We start from the raw sequence: 16,999 nt of genomic DNA on the forward strand, positions 1-16,999 counted from the left end.
CTATATTTACAATTTCAACCAGCAGTTTTAAACCTCTTCTTCATATCTTACCAGTTTTTAGAACACCAAATAAGATTCTTTTTAAAATTTCTCATTCCACCTTATTTTTTTAAGAGCATTGTCAATAACTTCAACAACGATTCGGTACGCACATGCTTGACCCGGTGTAGGACAGCATTTTAGCATGGGTCAAAAACATGAGTTTAAAGTCGAGTATAAAATCATATGCTGTCATGAATAGGCTGCTTTCTTGAATTATATACCCCCATCCCCCCTTTTTTTTTTCCTCTATGTGTTTTGTCAGGATAAACAGTCTCAAAGCTCTTACTGTAACCTTAAAAAATGTTATGAAAATCCCATTTGCTTTCAGAAATATTTAATATAGAACCTTTAATGCAAGAGATTCTGCCTCTAAAGAAAAAGTCTGCATAAACCATCAGTCAACAACATTTTAAGATATAAGCCTATTTGTTTAAAACACAATCCAGATAGATAGCATGCAGATAAAAACTGATAAGCTTATAGCCCTTACAACAGCATAAATAACTAGCTGTTTGATCTCTGATCAAAACTGATCAAAAATTAAATCTAAGTGATCTAAATTCATCTATGAAAGAGATATGGTAGGGCCTCTTTCAGAGAGGTTTACTTGCCTTCATTATTCCCCTTCCTCTACAAATATGCAAGATTTCATCCAACCCCTTCAGAACTAAAGTTTACTTTTTTTCTATTCTTTCAACAGTGTTTCAAAAATAATCCCATGACATCACCATAACAGAACTGAAAGAGCCAAACAAAACATTTCTTTCACAAACAGTAGAAAAAACAATATTCTTATAATTTGCCCAGTTTAGCCTTACTTTTATTTTATACAAACATTAAGGATGGAATAATTCTAGAAATAAAAGGAATAGAATGAAAAGTAATATAAGAAAAAATGGAAGAATTATGTTTAAATATTTTAAACATAAATTTAAATAGAGAAAATAGGCATAGATAATTTTCTTGAAAGCAAAATTCTTTCATTCGGCACATATACAGATATTTTCAGAGCTATACTAATTTTATCTTTTAAAAAGGGAATGAATGTCACCACTGAACTCATTCTGTCAATTATAGGACTACAACAGGACTTCAGATTCACTGTTTTACATAATATGATTGTATGACATAAAAAGAGTTTTGGCATTAAAACTGTTGCATGAAAGAAACTAAGTAAATTTAATAAATACGCTCAGCAAAAACCATGTCTTCAGAAGCAGTTATTACTCCATTTCATCCAAAGCAAAAAAAGTTTTAAGTATTTACTTTTTTTCACTGAAAACTGCAAAATGAGACCCAATAAAAAAACAGCGTCTACTATTTAATTTTTATTTAGGTGATGCTTAACTACTATGAACCAAAAAAATTTCATGTATTTCAATAAGTTGCTGTATGCTAAAATATTTCCCCAGTCACATACAGACAGACAAATAATGCAAAGCCAAAAGGTCTGAGTACATACTACCCCGCAGGCCCCTTTAGTCTAATCAGTATATTTCATCCTTAATTTCTTCAGCCCCACCCAACCTATGTGAGTTTTTTTATACATAAAAATATATTAAGCATTAGATTACAAATGTTTTGTTCACAATCAGTTTTATTGATTACTATGATATTACCCGTGCAGTTAGATATTTTTCCTTGCAATATGTGAATAATGATATGGCCCTAAATATTCTGATTTTCAACTAGTCATATTAACTTGAATGAAAACTGTTTAAATAGTCATGGATTGATATTCTCAATTTTATCTTCATTTTAAAATTTGATATATTAACTTTTTGGGCTATTCTTATCTTATAAATGATCTTGCCTTAATTCATCAAATTTTTCTGCAATAATTTTATTGAGCTATTGCAGACTTATGTCTCAAAATCACATTATTAATACAACCTATGCACCAACTGACTTTTTGAACATGCAATGTTCAAGATTCTTTTTTAAAACAGAAGAGAATTTACCTTAATATCAAAAGCTCCTGGCTGACCCACTTGGTTATAAAGCTCTAGCTGGTTCTTCACAGGTGTTACCCACAATGTCAGCTGATTTATTTGCTGATCGAGTTCAATGAAATCCTTTAGCAGAATCTCTATTTCTTTTTGCTTCTCTGGAAGATCTTTGGACACCTGAAAAAATACCAGAAGCTGTTTTAGTAGTAAGAAAATAAATAAATAAACATAAACCAATTTAAGACTGCAAACACATACATGTACATGGATATAAAAGGTTAAAATAATATTAAATAAAATAATTTTATACACTTGTATGAAGAAGGGAAGAAAAGTCTATAAACACCAAATTGTTAAGGTAGGTATCTTGCCAATCAGTAACAACAGTCTCATTCCTATGAATAAACATATCAGACTATTCATTTTTGTTATTCTACTATTCCATTTGCAGTACATAAAATGTTTGTTTTCTCAGTATATATCTTTAATTGTCAATTTTTAATCAGAGAGAGCAACAGTGAATATCAAAACATGAAAGTGACCATTTGAATGACCTTTCTTGACCTCTTTGATGTGCAAATTTATAAGCATCTGTTTTCGGACAAGGTGTTTATAATTGTCAGTTGAGTCCAAATATGCATGAGCAGATGCATATAGTGAAGGAAAATAATGAAAAAAATGTTATCAATACTGATCAGGTCCTTAATTTGCATTCAAAATAGTCAGTTTCTAACTAAGCACATTCTAACTAAGCACATTTTTTTGCTAGTATTAGAAATTAATAATCAGTGAATGACATAGCTGAACTCTCACAACACTGAAGCATTTGGAGTAAATATAAGAACAGGTTGGAAATAAATAGGCCAATATAAATCTCCTTCTCAGCATGTTTTCTATAGATGGAGAGGTGAGGTATCACTACACTACACTATTACCAGCATTGCAAGCATATACCAGAGGAGAAACCATCTACACTTAAAAACAAAACAGAACAAAATTTAACAACAGCAAATACAGCTTCTACGCAGGGGTTAGAAAATATGGCAATTAACTTCTAAAATCAGTCAGGAAGTATGGTTAGTTTTTCATATGAAGAAAATGAGTTTTCCTGATGTTCCTTGTTTCAAAGCACAGGGTTGTTTTTTTGTTTGTTACTAAAAAACAAATCTTAGTAGCAGAACATGTGAGTTTTCAGACATACACAGTAAAATACAAATTCCCTGTGAAGTTAAACTATTAACAGAAGAATTGCTATCACGTTGCCCAGCTACAAAAGTATTACTGATGTGTACTAAGTGCTAATGATGATATTTCATAGAAGACAATAAATCAAAATACATCAGAGATATGAAAACAATTAAGGTTACTGAAAAAAACAGATGAAGGAGCGGGAAGAAAACAAATGTCTCATGGCATGTATATTTCTTTGCAAATTTAGTTTGAAAATACTGATTTGTAGGTACTAAAATAACCCTTCTACATAAATTCTGCATATGATTTATTAGACCATACTTAAGTGATATTTCTAATTCATTAACTTGATTTACCATATGTTAAATTATCTCTGTTATTTGCTATAGCCACTCCATAATATCGTATTTAATAAAAACTGACCTGTGAGTCAAATAATTTTTTCTATCCCCCTAATCATGTTAAATAAAATAAAAACTCTGCTTTTCCAGGATGGCCCCAAATATGAAAGAAAACAATTAAAAATGCATTCATTTCCCTTATGTGTTCACTCAGTATCTATGCAGATCTTGGCCTAATTTCACAGAACATTAGTTTCATTTTTCCTACATCTTTTGAATGTTAATATTCAGTGTTTAGTAGCTTTGATATTAACGTATACAAGTTCCACAGAAAACCTATTAAAAGCAAATAGGTAATCATAGGCAGATAAAAATCCAGGCTAATGTCTGAAGATCTGAAATTTAAATTAATCTGGCTACAACCAACATTAATGAATTATGTTGGGTCTATCAGAAGACAGACAAATTAAAATTTGTAGAGCTTTCTGGAAAAAAAAAGAGGTTACATACTAAAAAAATATTCAATCTAGGAACACGGAAGAGAAAACGAGGTTTTGCTGATGTACTTTACTTACTTCAGCCTACAGTTTCCAAAAGTAATCACAGATACAGGGGAAAAAAAAAAAAAAAAAGCAAACTAGATTAAGTTAAATTGCAGTATAAGTGAACACAGTCTCTTCTTACAAATTGGCTCCTGGGCTAAAATTATAACACAATATATGATTATAATATTTTGAGTATATAAATAAAAAAAAAATCTAGGTCAATATGAATTGGTTCATTATATAGAGAATTTTAATGCCAGCTACTCTTATCACAAAGATTAAAAGATGAACAATAAATAAAGATGGGGCTTCCCTCAAACCTAGAAGGTTAAGGTAAGCATGTAAGAAACAGATTTTTGGCTGGACATTAAGAAAGGAATATCTTGTATAATCCATGGAACACATTTCATACTGTTGTGTGGAAAACGGATTCTTAGATCTAAGGAATTTTGTTTGCTCTCTTTTTATTTTTTTTTTATTTTTCCTTAATTCTGGCATCAAACAGTCATGCTGGCTAATCAAATTAGAGCCTGATGAGTTTAAGGGAATTACAAATTCTCCCATCAAGCGAGGGTACTGCTGCAGACTGTCTCTGGGGAGACAGCTTATTTCCAGAAGCATAATTTGGGAAAAACTCCATGGAGTAACAGACATGAATATGTTTGTAGGGTCTCCTGATTCATGCCCCTTCTGTTCCACAGGAGGACACACAGAGTTAGGATCCTCTAGAATTTTCTCTGCCTTTTAACTTACAGTCTTTTCATCCAAATTCAATCTATTACAGGACTTTCTTGACAAGCTGCTTCAGGTACTGGCATGCTGATTGTTCACAGCTCCAGAAGTCCCATCCAGAAGTTGGGATTCTGATGCCAGTGGGACAGCCATCCCACTGTCCTGTCACTGGACTCTCTCTACTAGTTCTTAGTTCCCAGATGCCACTCTTTTTGCATTTTTTTGTTTGTTTGTTTGTTTGTATTTTACTTTTTGGCTCCTTCCTTCCCCACCCTGCTTTTATTCCTTCGGTGCCCAGGGTAACCATCTGGTGTCTACCCAGTTTAATCCCCTATAGTATCTTATTTCATTCCCTTCTGTTTAAGAAAGACTGGTAGGTTTCATCAGAGGAGGAGTGAAATCATTTCATAAGTGCCAAGACCAATAGGAACAGTAGCCAGAAGGCATCACCTGTGGAAGAGTAAAAACAGGACAAACATTGAAGATGTTTTCCCCACAATCTGCCTAAACTAAACACAGACCTAATGAAACTAAAAGCGTTATAGGCTGTCAAGGAAGACATGGTGAAAAAGACAACTTTAACTGGGACAGCTTTCTAAAAATTTAGCTTCACTTTTTGTTTAGAATTTTTTTTTTCAACTTTGTCTTATTTGGCAGCAGATCAACAATGAAAACATACCTTGGTTTGCAACTAAAGGAAAAAAATAACTTTCAAAGTGCAAATGAAAACTAAAGTATAGATTATTCTTTCAAAGAAAAAAAAATTGATTTCAACATCAAAGCACTGTATAAATTCAATGATGTGTCAAAACAATCTCAAAGTATGTGATGCATCTAAAATTTTGTACTTTAGTTCAAATGTTAATTAAGTTAAATTAATTGGCAGCTTAGTAACAGAATAATAGAAAAGATTTACATTCTAAATCAGAAAACAGCAGAAGATCCTAATTTTACAAACTGTCACTAGTCAGACAATACGTAGCATTATTCATCATCTTAAAACGTCAGACCATTTTTTACTTAATCTGTTTTATGTATTTTCTAATTAAATTCTATTAAAAGAATGCAAATAAATCACCAGCATAAAAACAATAAGATGTTTCTGTAAACATGAGAATACTCTGTCAAATTTAAAGTAATAATTTAAAAGTCTAGATGTTAATTTAATATTTCCATTATTTCTCCATAGGTATTTCTCCATAAGAATTCCTATAAGAAATTCTAGAATTCCTATGAAGAAATACACACATTATTTCTATTCCATCTGAACCTCACATCTTCAGTGACCTTCCTTCACTGGAAAACTAGATGATCCACTCTTAGGTTCTTTCCATCCCCACCCCAATGTGACCACTTTGGGTGCAACATATGGCTAAGATGAGCAGCTGCTCATCTTAGCCATATATATCTCCTTCATTGTTCATATGTTCTGTTGCTTCTTACTTTAGCTTTAGATATACAGGTACTTTTTAGTCTATATTCATAGTTGTGTGCATGCACTATGTGATGAATTAGAGCTGAGCAGATGGAAAGGAATATGAATTCATATGATGACAATAAATATAAAGGAAGGAAGAAGTTGTATAAGGTATGTCTCCTGATGTAAAATCATACTCTGTGGTCTCCATTCTGTTTAATTCCTTATGAATATCCAGAAGGCAGATTTCAATAACAATTAATGTAACATCTGTGGAGTTCGATCCTGTAATAGGAACAATACTCAGAATGAACAAGCTGAAACTAATTAGGTAGAGATAGTAAGTAGGAAGGAAAGAACAACTGGGAATAGTTTTGCAGAGGTCAGAAATGTTACTGCAAGTGAATGAACTTAATAAATCATATAATTAGTAAAGCATCACTATTATCAGCAGCTGTCACCTGATAAAAGTAAGGAAAGCTATTGAAGTGGCTTCAAATGACCAATGTGTGATTTTGAATACTTCCCTTCTCTCTCACAAGTCAATATCAAGGTCATTTCCTATTTATCTGAAGGGACCAAAGAGAAGATTGTGCTGTTACTACCTAGCTACTTGAGAATACAGATGAGGAGATGCATCTCACCAACATGGCTTTTGTCAAAAAAGAATACCGAGGATCTCCCTAACATGAGAGTGAGTAGAGGGAGAAGAAATCCCAAATCTCCAAACATTTAATAGCAGTTTAAATATGTTTCCTACCCGATTTATTCACTATCTCTTCCCCCACCTCCCCCAGATATTAGATAAGGTAGCCTCCTTTCTCTTGCTAGCTGTCTCACCGACCTCTCAACAGAGTGGCGCTTATAATGAATGGATCTTATTTTGATGAATCTGACACTGGATTTAAATTCCACTTTCCTGATATGTATAATAAGATAAAATATAGATAAAATATAATAATGAGTATTATATTGTATATATACAATTGCGTATGTATGTATATATATATATGTACTGTTTATATATATATATATATATATATATATATATATATATATATATATATATACACATTATACACACATACTGTGGGGTGTCTGTGAAGGCTTAACAATGCTTTTCTTGTATTCCTGGCTTGGAAAGGTCCTTCTAATATACAAAGCACCTTATGGAAGTGGTCTTTGATTGTACAGTAACTGGCATTGTCAGGTTTCAAAAAATTCACCACTGTTTGCATGCAGAAAAGTGAAGAATGTGTAGCTTTCCGTATGAATTGCTTTCCATAATAAATGTGAAACAAGCACTAGCTTTTGCTTTACTATCCCATTTTTGTTAAAATACAAATCAAAGGAAAAATGACAGGTGACTACACTGCAGTCAGCCCACAGCATAACTGGACTGAAAGCAGGTTTCTGTGTTGTCCAAGACAGGACTCAGAAAATAAAACAATAATTAGTCATAGAAAGCATTAAATACAGGCTTTAATCCCAATTTATCTATATATCACAACTGATGCTTCAATAACACTAGTAAAATTATTACATAAAACAGCAGTTCTTTCAGCCGCTGTTCAGAAAGTTTTATCTGCTTAAAATCACCTTCCCTAGAGCATGTACAAAAGAATGATTTAAAATAGAAGGCGAGAACTTAATTTTTATGCATCATTTCTTCATGAAAAACAATCAGTGTAAGAAAGAGTTTCATGAAAGTTTGGTTTAGGACGCCATTTAGTTAATTAACTGAGCCATTTTCATTAGCAAACTCAATATTGACTTTAAAACAAAATCTATGTAATTTCTTTCAAGTGATGAATATTTATGAACCATGGTGTCTCTGACAAATGTGGAATAAAGGCTATACTACTAGAGGAAGATGAAAGCAGTCTACTAAAAATACATACAGAATTTTATTTTCAGTGTCACCAGTGTTTCATGTTTCCCTGTAAGGGATCTGACCTTGGCACATGTTTTTCAGGCTTTTTTTAAAAAACAACAACAACAATACCACCACCACCAACAACAACAAAACAACAACAAAAAACTTCTTAAGTAGGTATTTGTAATATTCACAAGCTTTATTTTTATTTTAAAAGAAAAAGAAAAAAAAGTCCATTGATTCAGATGACTAAAGTAATCCACAAATGCAGTGCACCAAATATTTTTCTGCTTCATCTGCCTGTCTAGCTTTAAACAAACAAACAAACAAACAACAACAACAACAACAAAAAACAGACAAACATATCCCCCTAACCCGATGATTTATTTTGTTTTTCTTACATGGTAATATGACGATTTATATCACAATCATCTGAATATCTATATGCTTTAATAGTTATAACTAATTGACATTCATTCTGTTGTATACTGTCTTGGTGATCTTCCTTTGACAAGGGCATTTTCTGAGCACAAGACCTCCACCTTTGTCGAATAATCTGGTCCACAACTTTCTTTTATTTATCCCTTTCTTTGTCCCATACTGAATTCCAGAAATCCAAAATAAAACATAAAAGGTTTACAATATGATTCCTGCAGCCACTCTTTATCTTGACACAAGACAAACAAATAATAATAAAATACCCATATAATTGGTATTCTGCCTAATTGGTTACCTTGAAGCTGTCAGTCGATGTTCTCTTCTCACAGGAAGTGGAGCCTGACTTACATAAGCGAAGAAGAAGAGAAAATGGCAGGCCATAGTACTGCTCAGCAAACAGCTAGATGTACTGCTGTGGTTTCCCATAGTAACACATTACTCTGGGTCAGACAGCTTATCATACCACATAAAGACCAATCTCTTCTCACAGCTTGGCAAATTGAACATAGTAGTCCTATTTCTACTTTTGGTCATTCCTTGTGACAGAGACCTTCCTGTCTGCTGCTGTGTCTCATCATCCTTTTCTGCAACCCTCCTTTTTAAGAATTATGTTATCTGACTGCTTTACTTTCAAGACCATGCCCAATGGTCTTGACTTCCATGTGTAATCATCTCACAGTGGCAATCATTCAGTAGCTAATTAAGCACATGATACTTTCTTCCATGCTGTTGCCTACATCTGAGAGAAGCTTCCCAAAACTGCCAGGAATTTTCTAAAAAATGTCATCTGCCTGACAAGCAAAATGAAGTCAAAAGGCATTGCAATGAAACAAATTACAAATATTTATACAGCATGTAGTACCATTAGTACCTTAAAATGCAAGCTATTAACTTAGTATCATTATTGGGTTTGCTCACGGAGTCCTTTATAGGAACAACAACAACAACAAAAGATTGGTGTTTTGCTTGGTAGAGAAAATGGATATAATTGGAACTAAGACTTGTAACACAGCAATAAAATCAATATGAAACAGCAATTTCTGGTATTAGACAAATATGTTCTATAATGTACAGATAAACTATATTATATTTCCACAATAAATAAACAGGGGTATCTTTTGCATTATCTTTGCACAGCTTAGATAAATTTCAATGGGATGGAATTTTGTCTACAGCTATTTGTAGATGTAACAGGAAGTTTATGGAATTTCCTAGCAATGAAGAATTTATTCTATTAAAAATTGTAGAAAAATAAAAATATGGTGGTACTCCAATTCTAGTGAATGATCCTACCTAGCAACTAGTGAGCTAACATGACTGATAGAAAACAATTAACAATTTGATTAGTTTGATTAGTTTGATTTCATTATCAGTTGGTTTTCAATAAATATCTGTTTAGCACTTTGAGAGAGGTGACAACTTTTCAATTTTAAGAAACATGCAATTAATAGAAAAAATGAGAGTGTGAGAGTTACCTTAGATAAACAGTGCTCAATGTAGAATTAAATTCAGTATCATAATAACAGGCAATTCTCTGTGTAATGCTGATGCCTAATTTTCTAAAAGATGATTTTTAAATTCTGAGAAAAATGGCCAACAAAAGGCTAGGGAAGAAGAAAGGGGAGGTTTAACTTTAAGGCTATTTCAGACTATTTTGTTTGTGAAATATTAATTATATAGGCTCGTTGCAATACAGAAAGACCTAAATAAACCTATAAACTTTTTAAGCAGCAAATAGCAAAACTTTGGTTTTAGATTCCTACAGTCTTCCTTGACAAAAATGCATAAAAAATCTGACATACAACAGGAGGGTCTGCTGGGAACTAAAATTTAGAAAAGTTCAAATCACTGTAAGTGGCTCATTGCTATGTGAGAGTATGTGAATCATTGGTTACCACATGTGAAATATCTCTTGCATATGTGATTATTGTAGTGCAGAAATGTGTGAAAGGATTTGCTTAAAATGTTTTATTTGAAATCAGGTATTTCAGCTAGATCAATACTACTTCAATATAAACTGTCAGCACAAATGTCTTTACAAAACATACTTTTTATATTCAAAGTATTTAGCGTAACTCCTTAAATATATGAAAATATATTCCAAATTCATATCCAAAACACAAAAAGACAGAAATTTCCTCTACTAAAAGATACCATAAAATATGTTGGCAAAGTAGTATTGTATATATACATACATTTAATCATTGTCCAGCCTGAATTCCATTTTTCCATTTTCAATCCTGGTGCAACTTTGTGTCATTCCCACATGCTCTGTCATCAGATACTATGGAGCAGAGACCAGTGCCCCTCTCTCAGGTTCATCGCCTCAGAAAATTGTAGAGAGCAATGAAGTTACCTCTGAGCCTCCTCTTCTCCAGACTAGACAACCCAAGAGCCCTCAACCTCTCCTCAAAAGACAAGTCTTCCATCCCTTTAAGTAGCTTTAAGGTCCTCCTATGGATGCATTCAAATATCATAATAGCATTTTTATACCGTGGAGCCCAGAACTGTACACAATATTCAAGCTGAGGCTGCACCAGCACTAAATACACTGGGAGAATCACAGCTCTTGACTATGGCTATGCTGTGTTCAGTGCACCCAAAAATGTGGTTTGCCCTCTTGGCTGCACTGTGGTTCATGTTCAGCCAAACAGCACTCCCAGATCCCTCACTGCACAGCTGTCCTCCAGCCACTTGTCCCCAAAACTTGGCCACTTAGGAGTGAGAAAAGTAGAGACTTGCCATTTTGATGATAAATAGATATATTAATTCAACAAGAATATCAGAAGAAGATTACAGGGTAGAGATAAGGGGTCCTGAGGGAAATAGCTGTAGAGTACCTCAACTTCAACAGAGATCAATTTGCTGATCTCTTCTGTCTGGTGACCAGCGATCAGACCCAAGGAAATGGCACAAAGCTGCAACAAGGGTGGATCAGACTGGGTGTTAGGAAAAGGTTCTTCACTGAGAACAGGTGGTTGGGCACTGGAACAGGCTCCCCAGAGAAGTGGTCACTGCATCAAGCCCATTGGAGTTCAACAAGTATTTGGACAACCTTAGACCTATGGTATGATTTTGGGGTAGTTCTTTGTGGAGCCAGGAAGTGGAATCAAACCTTTGTACCCTGAACTGGTGGAAGGGGATGGGGAGCAGAATGTGGCCCTCACTATCCATGAAGAAATGGTTGGCGACCTGCTACAGCACTTGGATGTATGCAAGTCGATGGGGCCAGATGGGATCCACCCAAGGATACTGAGAGAACTGGCGGAGGAGCTGGCCAAGCCGCTTACCATCATTTTATCAGCAGTCCTGGCTGTCGGGGGAGGTCCCAGTTGACTGGCGGCTAGCAAACGTGATGCCCATCTACAAGAAGGGCCAGAGGGCAGACCTGGGAAACTATAGGCCTGTCAGTTTGACCTCAGTGCCAGGGAAGCTCTTGGAGCAGATTATCTTGAGAGTCATCACGCTCCACTTGCAGGGCAAGCAGGCGATCAGGCCCAGTCAGCATGGGTTTATGAAAGGCAGGTCCTGCTTGACGAACCTGATCTCCTTCTATGACAAAGTGACACGCTGGATGGATGAGGGAAAGGCTGTGGATGTGGTCTACCTTGACTTCAGCAAGGCTTTTGACACCGTCTCCCACAGCATTCTCCTCAAGAAACTGGCTGCTCGTGGCTTGGACTGGCGTATGCTTCGTTGGGTTAGAAACTGGCTGGATAGCCGGGCCCAAAGAGTTGTGGTGAATGGAGTCAAATCCAGTTGGAGACCGGTCACTAGTGGCATTCCCCAGGGCTTGGTGCTGGGGCCAGTCCTCTTTAATATCTTTATCAATGATCTGGATAAGGGGATTGAGTGCACCCTCAGTAAGTTCACAGATGACACCAAGTTAGGTGCGTGTGTCGATCTGCTCGAGGGTAGAAAGGCTCTGCAGGAGGATCTGGATAGGCTGCACCGATGGGCTGAGGTCAACTGTATGGAGTTCAACAAGGCCAAGTGCCGGGTCCTGCACCTGGGGTGCAATAACCCCAAGCACAGCTACAGGCTGGGAGATGAGTGGTTGGAAAGCTGCCTGGTGGAGAAAGACCTGGGAGTATTGGTTGATAGTCGGCTGAATATGAGCCAACAGTGTGCTCAGGTGGCCAAGAAGGCCAACAGCATCCTGGCTTGCATAAGAAGCAGCGTGGCCAGCACGTCTAGGGAAGTGATTGTCCCCCTATACTCGGCTCTGGTGAGGCCGCACCTCGAGTACTGTGTTCAGTTTTGGGCCCCTCGCTACAAGAAGGACATCGAGGTGCTTGAGCGGGTGCAGAGAAGGGCGACAAAGCTGGTGAGGGGCCTGGAGAACAAGTCCTACGAGGAGCGGCTGAGGGAGCTGGGCTCGTTCAGCCTGGAGAAAAGGAGGCTCAGGGGCGACCTTATCGCTCTCTGTAAGTACATGTACCTTAAAGGAGGCTGTAGCGAGCTGGGGGTTAGTCTATTCTCCCACATGCCTGGTGACAGGACGAGGGGGAACAGGCTAAAGTTGCGCCAGGGGCGTTTTAGGTTGGATATTAGGAAGAACTTCTAACTTCTTTACTGAGCGGGTTGTGAGGCATTGGAATGGGCTGCCCAGGGAAGTGGTGGAGTCACCATCCCCGGAGGTCTTTAAAAGATGTTTAGATGTTGAACTTAGCGATATGGTTTAGTGGAGGACTTGTTAGTGTTAGGTCAGAGGTTGGACTCGATGATCTTGAGGTCTCTTCCAACCTAGATATTGTGATTCTGTGAAAAACTTGTCTCAGCGGAAATTAAGAACACATATTCAGTAGAATGTCACAAAAGCCCTTGATATGGTGTAATTATTGCCTGATTGCTGCAAAAAACATTTTGAACATCATAACTTTTTCCTTGAACGGACTTCAGAATGATTAATTGTTTCAAATGAGAGTAAACAACATACTGTAGTAGGAGAATATTTATTAATATTTAACAAGAGAGAGAAATTGATGGTGCTATTAATAAAAAGAGAGCAATTGTATATTTCTCTGCAGGACTCCAGATTTAACGTAAAACAGTGCTACTAACAACTTTTACAATGTTTTAAACCTTCAGAATGCTGCAATATCACCAAGTAATTTATTTTTACAATATTCCCATGAGATACGGGGTTGCTCATAGGAAAACAGAGCAGCTGGAAATTTAAACAACTTTGTTGGCATTTCCAGACTGTGGGAAGTGACAAGATAAAAATGGTCTCTGTAAAGTACCTTACCCAAATATACCATCTATCAGGGATTTACAGCTCTAAAATTTTCCTTTTTTTCTGATGCTGTGCTACTGCATCTATTTATCAGAGTATTTTATCATGTGTGGGGAGAATGCAACTTTTTCTTTGTAAACTACCTTTGACTCAAAGTTTTGTTGGATGCAACAACTATGTGTTTTCCACTAATACCTTGAATGATAAAAACGAGCTACAAAACTACAAGATTTGAGACCTTTTGTAGGGAAGAAAAAAAACAAACAAACAAAAAACACCATTAATAATAATAAAATAAAATTAGAGTTTAAACTGAAAAGGCAGCAATTATATCAAATCCCTGCTTTTTTTTGTTTGTGTGTTTGTTGTTTTTTAATATTGTAAAATGCAGTTCTTGTTAAAAAAAATAAATAAATCAGTGAGTATTATACCACAGCAATATTTACCTCATTGGAATCTCACTTGTATTTTCTTTGGAGTTAGATTTTCCAGGTTTAAAAAACACTGCATCCAAATTTTAAACTTATATCAGATTAGAATTGATTTGTTAGTATAAGCCTGATTTGCTATCATTTTTTTTTTTTATTTTTTATTTTTTTATAGATGGCAAATAATAAAATCTTTCAGTCTAAGATAAACCATTTCATTTTCTTCCATCTGCAGTGAATGTGTATACTTACATTGATTGTGGACACTCATACAGCTATTATGACACACCTAAATGACTTCATCTAACTGAACTTCAGAAAACAAACAAACAAACAGATGTCTCCTGTCTCCTTATGTCTTATGATAGTCTCCAGTTCTTTTTGACAGTGGTCATTAGGATGACTTACAGTATAGCATGTAAAGTGGAACAAAAACTGATGTCTGAAGTCATTAAAATGACTAAAAATGCCATTGATTAGCAAGTAGGGCCCAATTCCTAATGTGGTCTGTCTTCTATAACACATGCAATCCACTGTATCCAGCATAGCTAAGAATCTCGGTAGTTTTAAATCAATATAGCCAGAAGAACTTCAGTGTATGTAGCTTAAAAGAACTGAAAAGAAAAGGGCTTTTTTACCTGCTTGGAAATTGGAAATAAAACAGACATTCTTATTAGGCTACAAATGCTTTAATCTCATTTCAAATCAAAAGCACAGAAATCCAACTGTAGCTTTTTTTTTTCAAAGATATCTTCCTGTTCATCCCACAAACAGTAATAGTAGCAATTATAGTAGTTTCAACTGCAAACTCAAACTAAGTTACAATAACATGCTGAAAATTTGATGTCATCACAAGTAATAGGTGAATAATTACTACTCAAGGCAAGCTACATGAACTATAACCTTGTTATGACTTTGTCTTCCTGCACTTTCTAGGTCCATCTGTTTTTCTCTGCACTTGGTCAACCAAGCCAAGAAGACCTATACTTCTCCTGGTGGTACAGAAAATTACAAATTAGTAAATTCACAAATTACAGCCATGTCACTCCACTCCAATTTCTTTTTTGTCTATATAGCACAACAAATTGATTTGCTGTGGCAGTAAACAGTGAAATGGTCTCTTCAGTGTCTAGTAATTAGTTCTAATAGTAGCAGACAAATTAAAAGGCAGAAAAAATGTCTCCATCAGGCACTTATAATAACCTTCATAATACATACAGTAGATGTTGTGAAGACTAAGGTGGATAAATGAGAAGAATGCTGATTTTGGCATCCAGCTTACTTTCGGATAATCTAGCTCATCCCTCTTGGCTGACACCAGACCAAGAATATTATTAAAGAGTAATAAACTCCTTCCAGCAAACCTCTGATTCCATGGTTCACTGGTCTCAGACCTAATCTATCAATCCATTTACTGCACACTAAAAGGTAAGAAACCCATTACAGATCTGTTATATGCCCTGGCAGGTGGTATATGACAAGAACTGAATTCATCACAAACTCCTGTGCCTAGTACCCCTTTTGTATGCTTTGAAGCGCTAGGTGGCTAGCTTACTTGGCTATCACAGCAGAAGATACTTTGAGCTTTGAAAATAAATGAAAATTCTTGATGTGAAGACATAAAAATGGTTATAAAACACTTCATTTTTCATATTATTAAGACTTCACAAAGACAGAGTTATTTTCATTTTTACAAGAAATACTGACTTTGGAGAGGGTATAATAAGTAAAACCAGGCTAAAATTTAAAAGTCATGCTTTCAAATGTAGGCTTTAATCTTCATTCTCTGCTTAAACTGTATCTGAGGTAGTGGCCTACTAGAATCACTATTCAATAAAGGTGTCTGAAGAAATGTCATTTTAAATTTATGACTATATAAAGGAAGAAAAACTCTTCATGTATCTATTCTCAAGGTCATCAGCACATGATATAAACACCTAAAAGCAAAGACAATACTGAAGCAAAAGAAAAAAAAAAAAAAAAAGCTTCTTTTATGTGACTGCAATTCCTTTCATACTCAATTTATTTTCTCAGCTTATTTCCATTGCTGTAGGGTAACCGTTTCTTTGACTCTAGAGAAGGTTTGAACATGACTTATTTCAAATATGTCACCTTGAAGGTTAAAACTCACAATGTTGTTGCCCCTTCCACCGTTTGGCAGATCAAAGCAAAACAAAAATTTGTCATAAACTTAGGAGATATTTGGCTACATTTTCAACTGGTAATTTTTGATTGTCACAGCTTCTCTAAAGTAAACAGAATTACTCCAGCATATACCAAATAAGGAGCTACCTTATGTTATTTATGTAACTGTCAAGTACATTTTGTATTTTCAACATAATATCATCCTGCAAGATGAGATAATCAGAAACGGTAGATTGTTACACATTCCTTCCTAGCACAGATGCCAGAAAACAAAACAAATAGCTGGAAACAAAGGATTCAAGCTTAAGATATACTCTTAGACGGTAATGGAGGGACAGAGAAGCCCCAGAGGAATCTCTGCGCTGGTGAGGCTTGCCCACCGGGCTTTGAGGAACAGGAAAAATATATCCTCATCAAAACAACTGACTACAGAACCATCCTGCTACAGTGACCTACTGAAGATCACCTAATATAAATGTGCCAGAGCTGTGAGGTTTGGCTCACAGTAAAATCTGTGTGGGTTGGTGTAGTGGGTTTACGTGGCAAGGTTTTGGTAGCAGGGAGCCATAGGGGTGGTTTCTGTGAGAAAGATCTAGAAGCTGCCCCATGTTTGGGAAGGGCCCCATTGTTTTCCAGATCCGAGCCAATAAGCGATG

The 16,999-nt window shown here is 35.6% G+C and overlaps 1 protein-coding gene across 12 annotated transcripts in view; it reads right to left on the bottom strand.

Annotated features, from left to right (window-relative positions):
• Positions 1–16,999, bottom strand: part of DMD (dystrophin) — a 1,246,037-nt gene that overhangs the window by 394,048 nt on the left and 834,990 nt on the right. For all 12 annotated transcript variants that reach the window (XM_084515490.1, XM_084515483.1, XM_084515486.1 and 9 more), the window contains one exon: positions 2,004–2,168. In XM_084515490.1, coding sequence (XP_084371616.1) covers positions 2,004–2,168 — 165 coding nt within the window. The remainder of the gene's footprint in view (positions 1–2,003; positions 2,169–16,999) is intronic.

Source organism: Aythya ferina (genome assembly GCF_964211825.1).
Source record: "Aythya ferina genome assembly, chromosome: 1".
NCBI classification, from domain to species: Eukaryota; Metazoa; Chordata; class Aves; order Anseriformes; family Anatidae; genus Aythya; species Aythya ferina.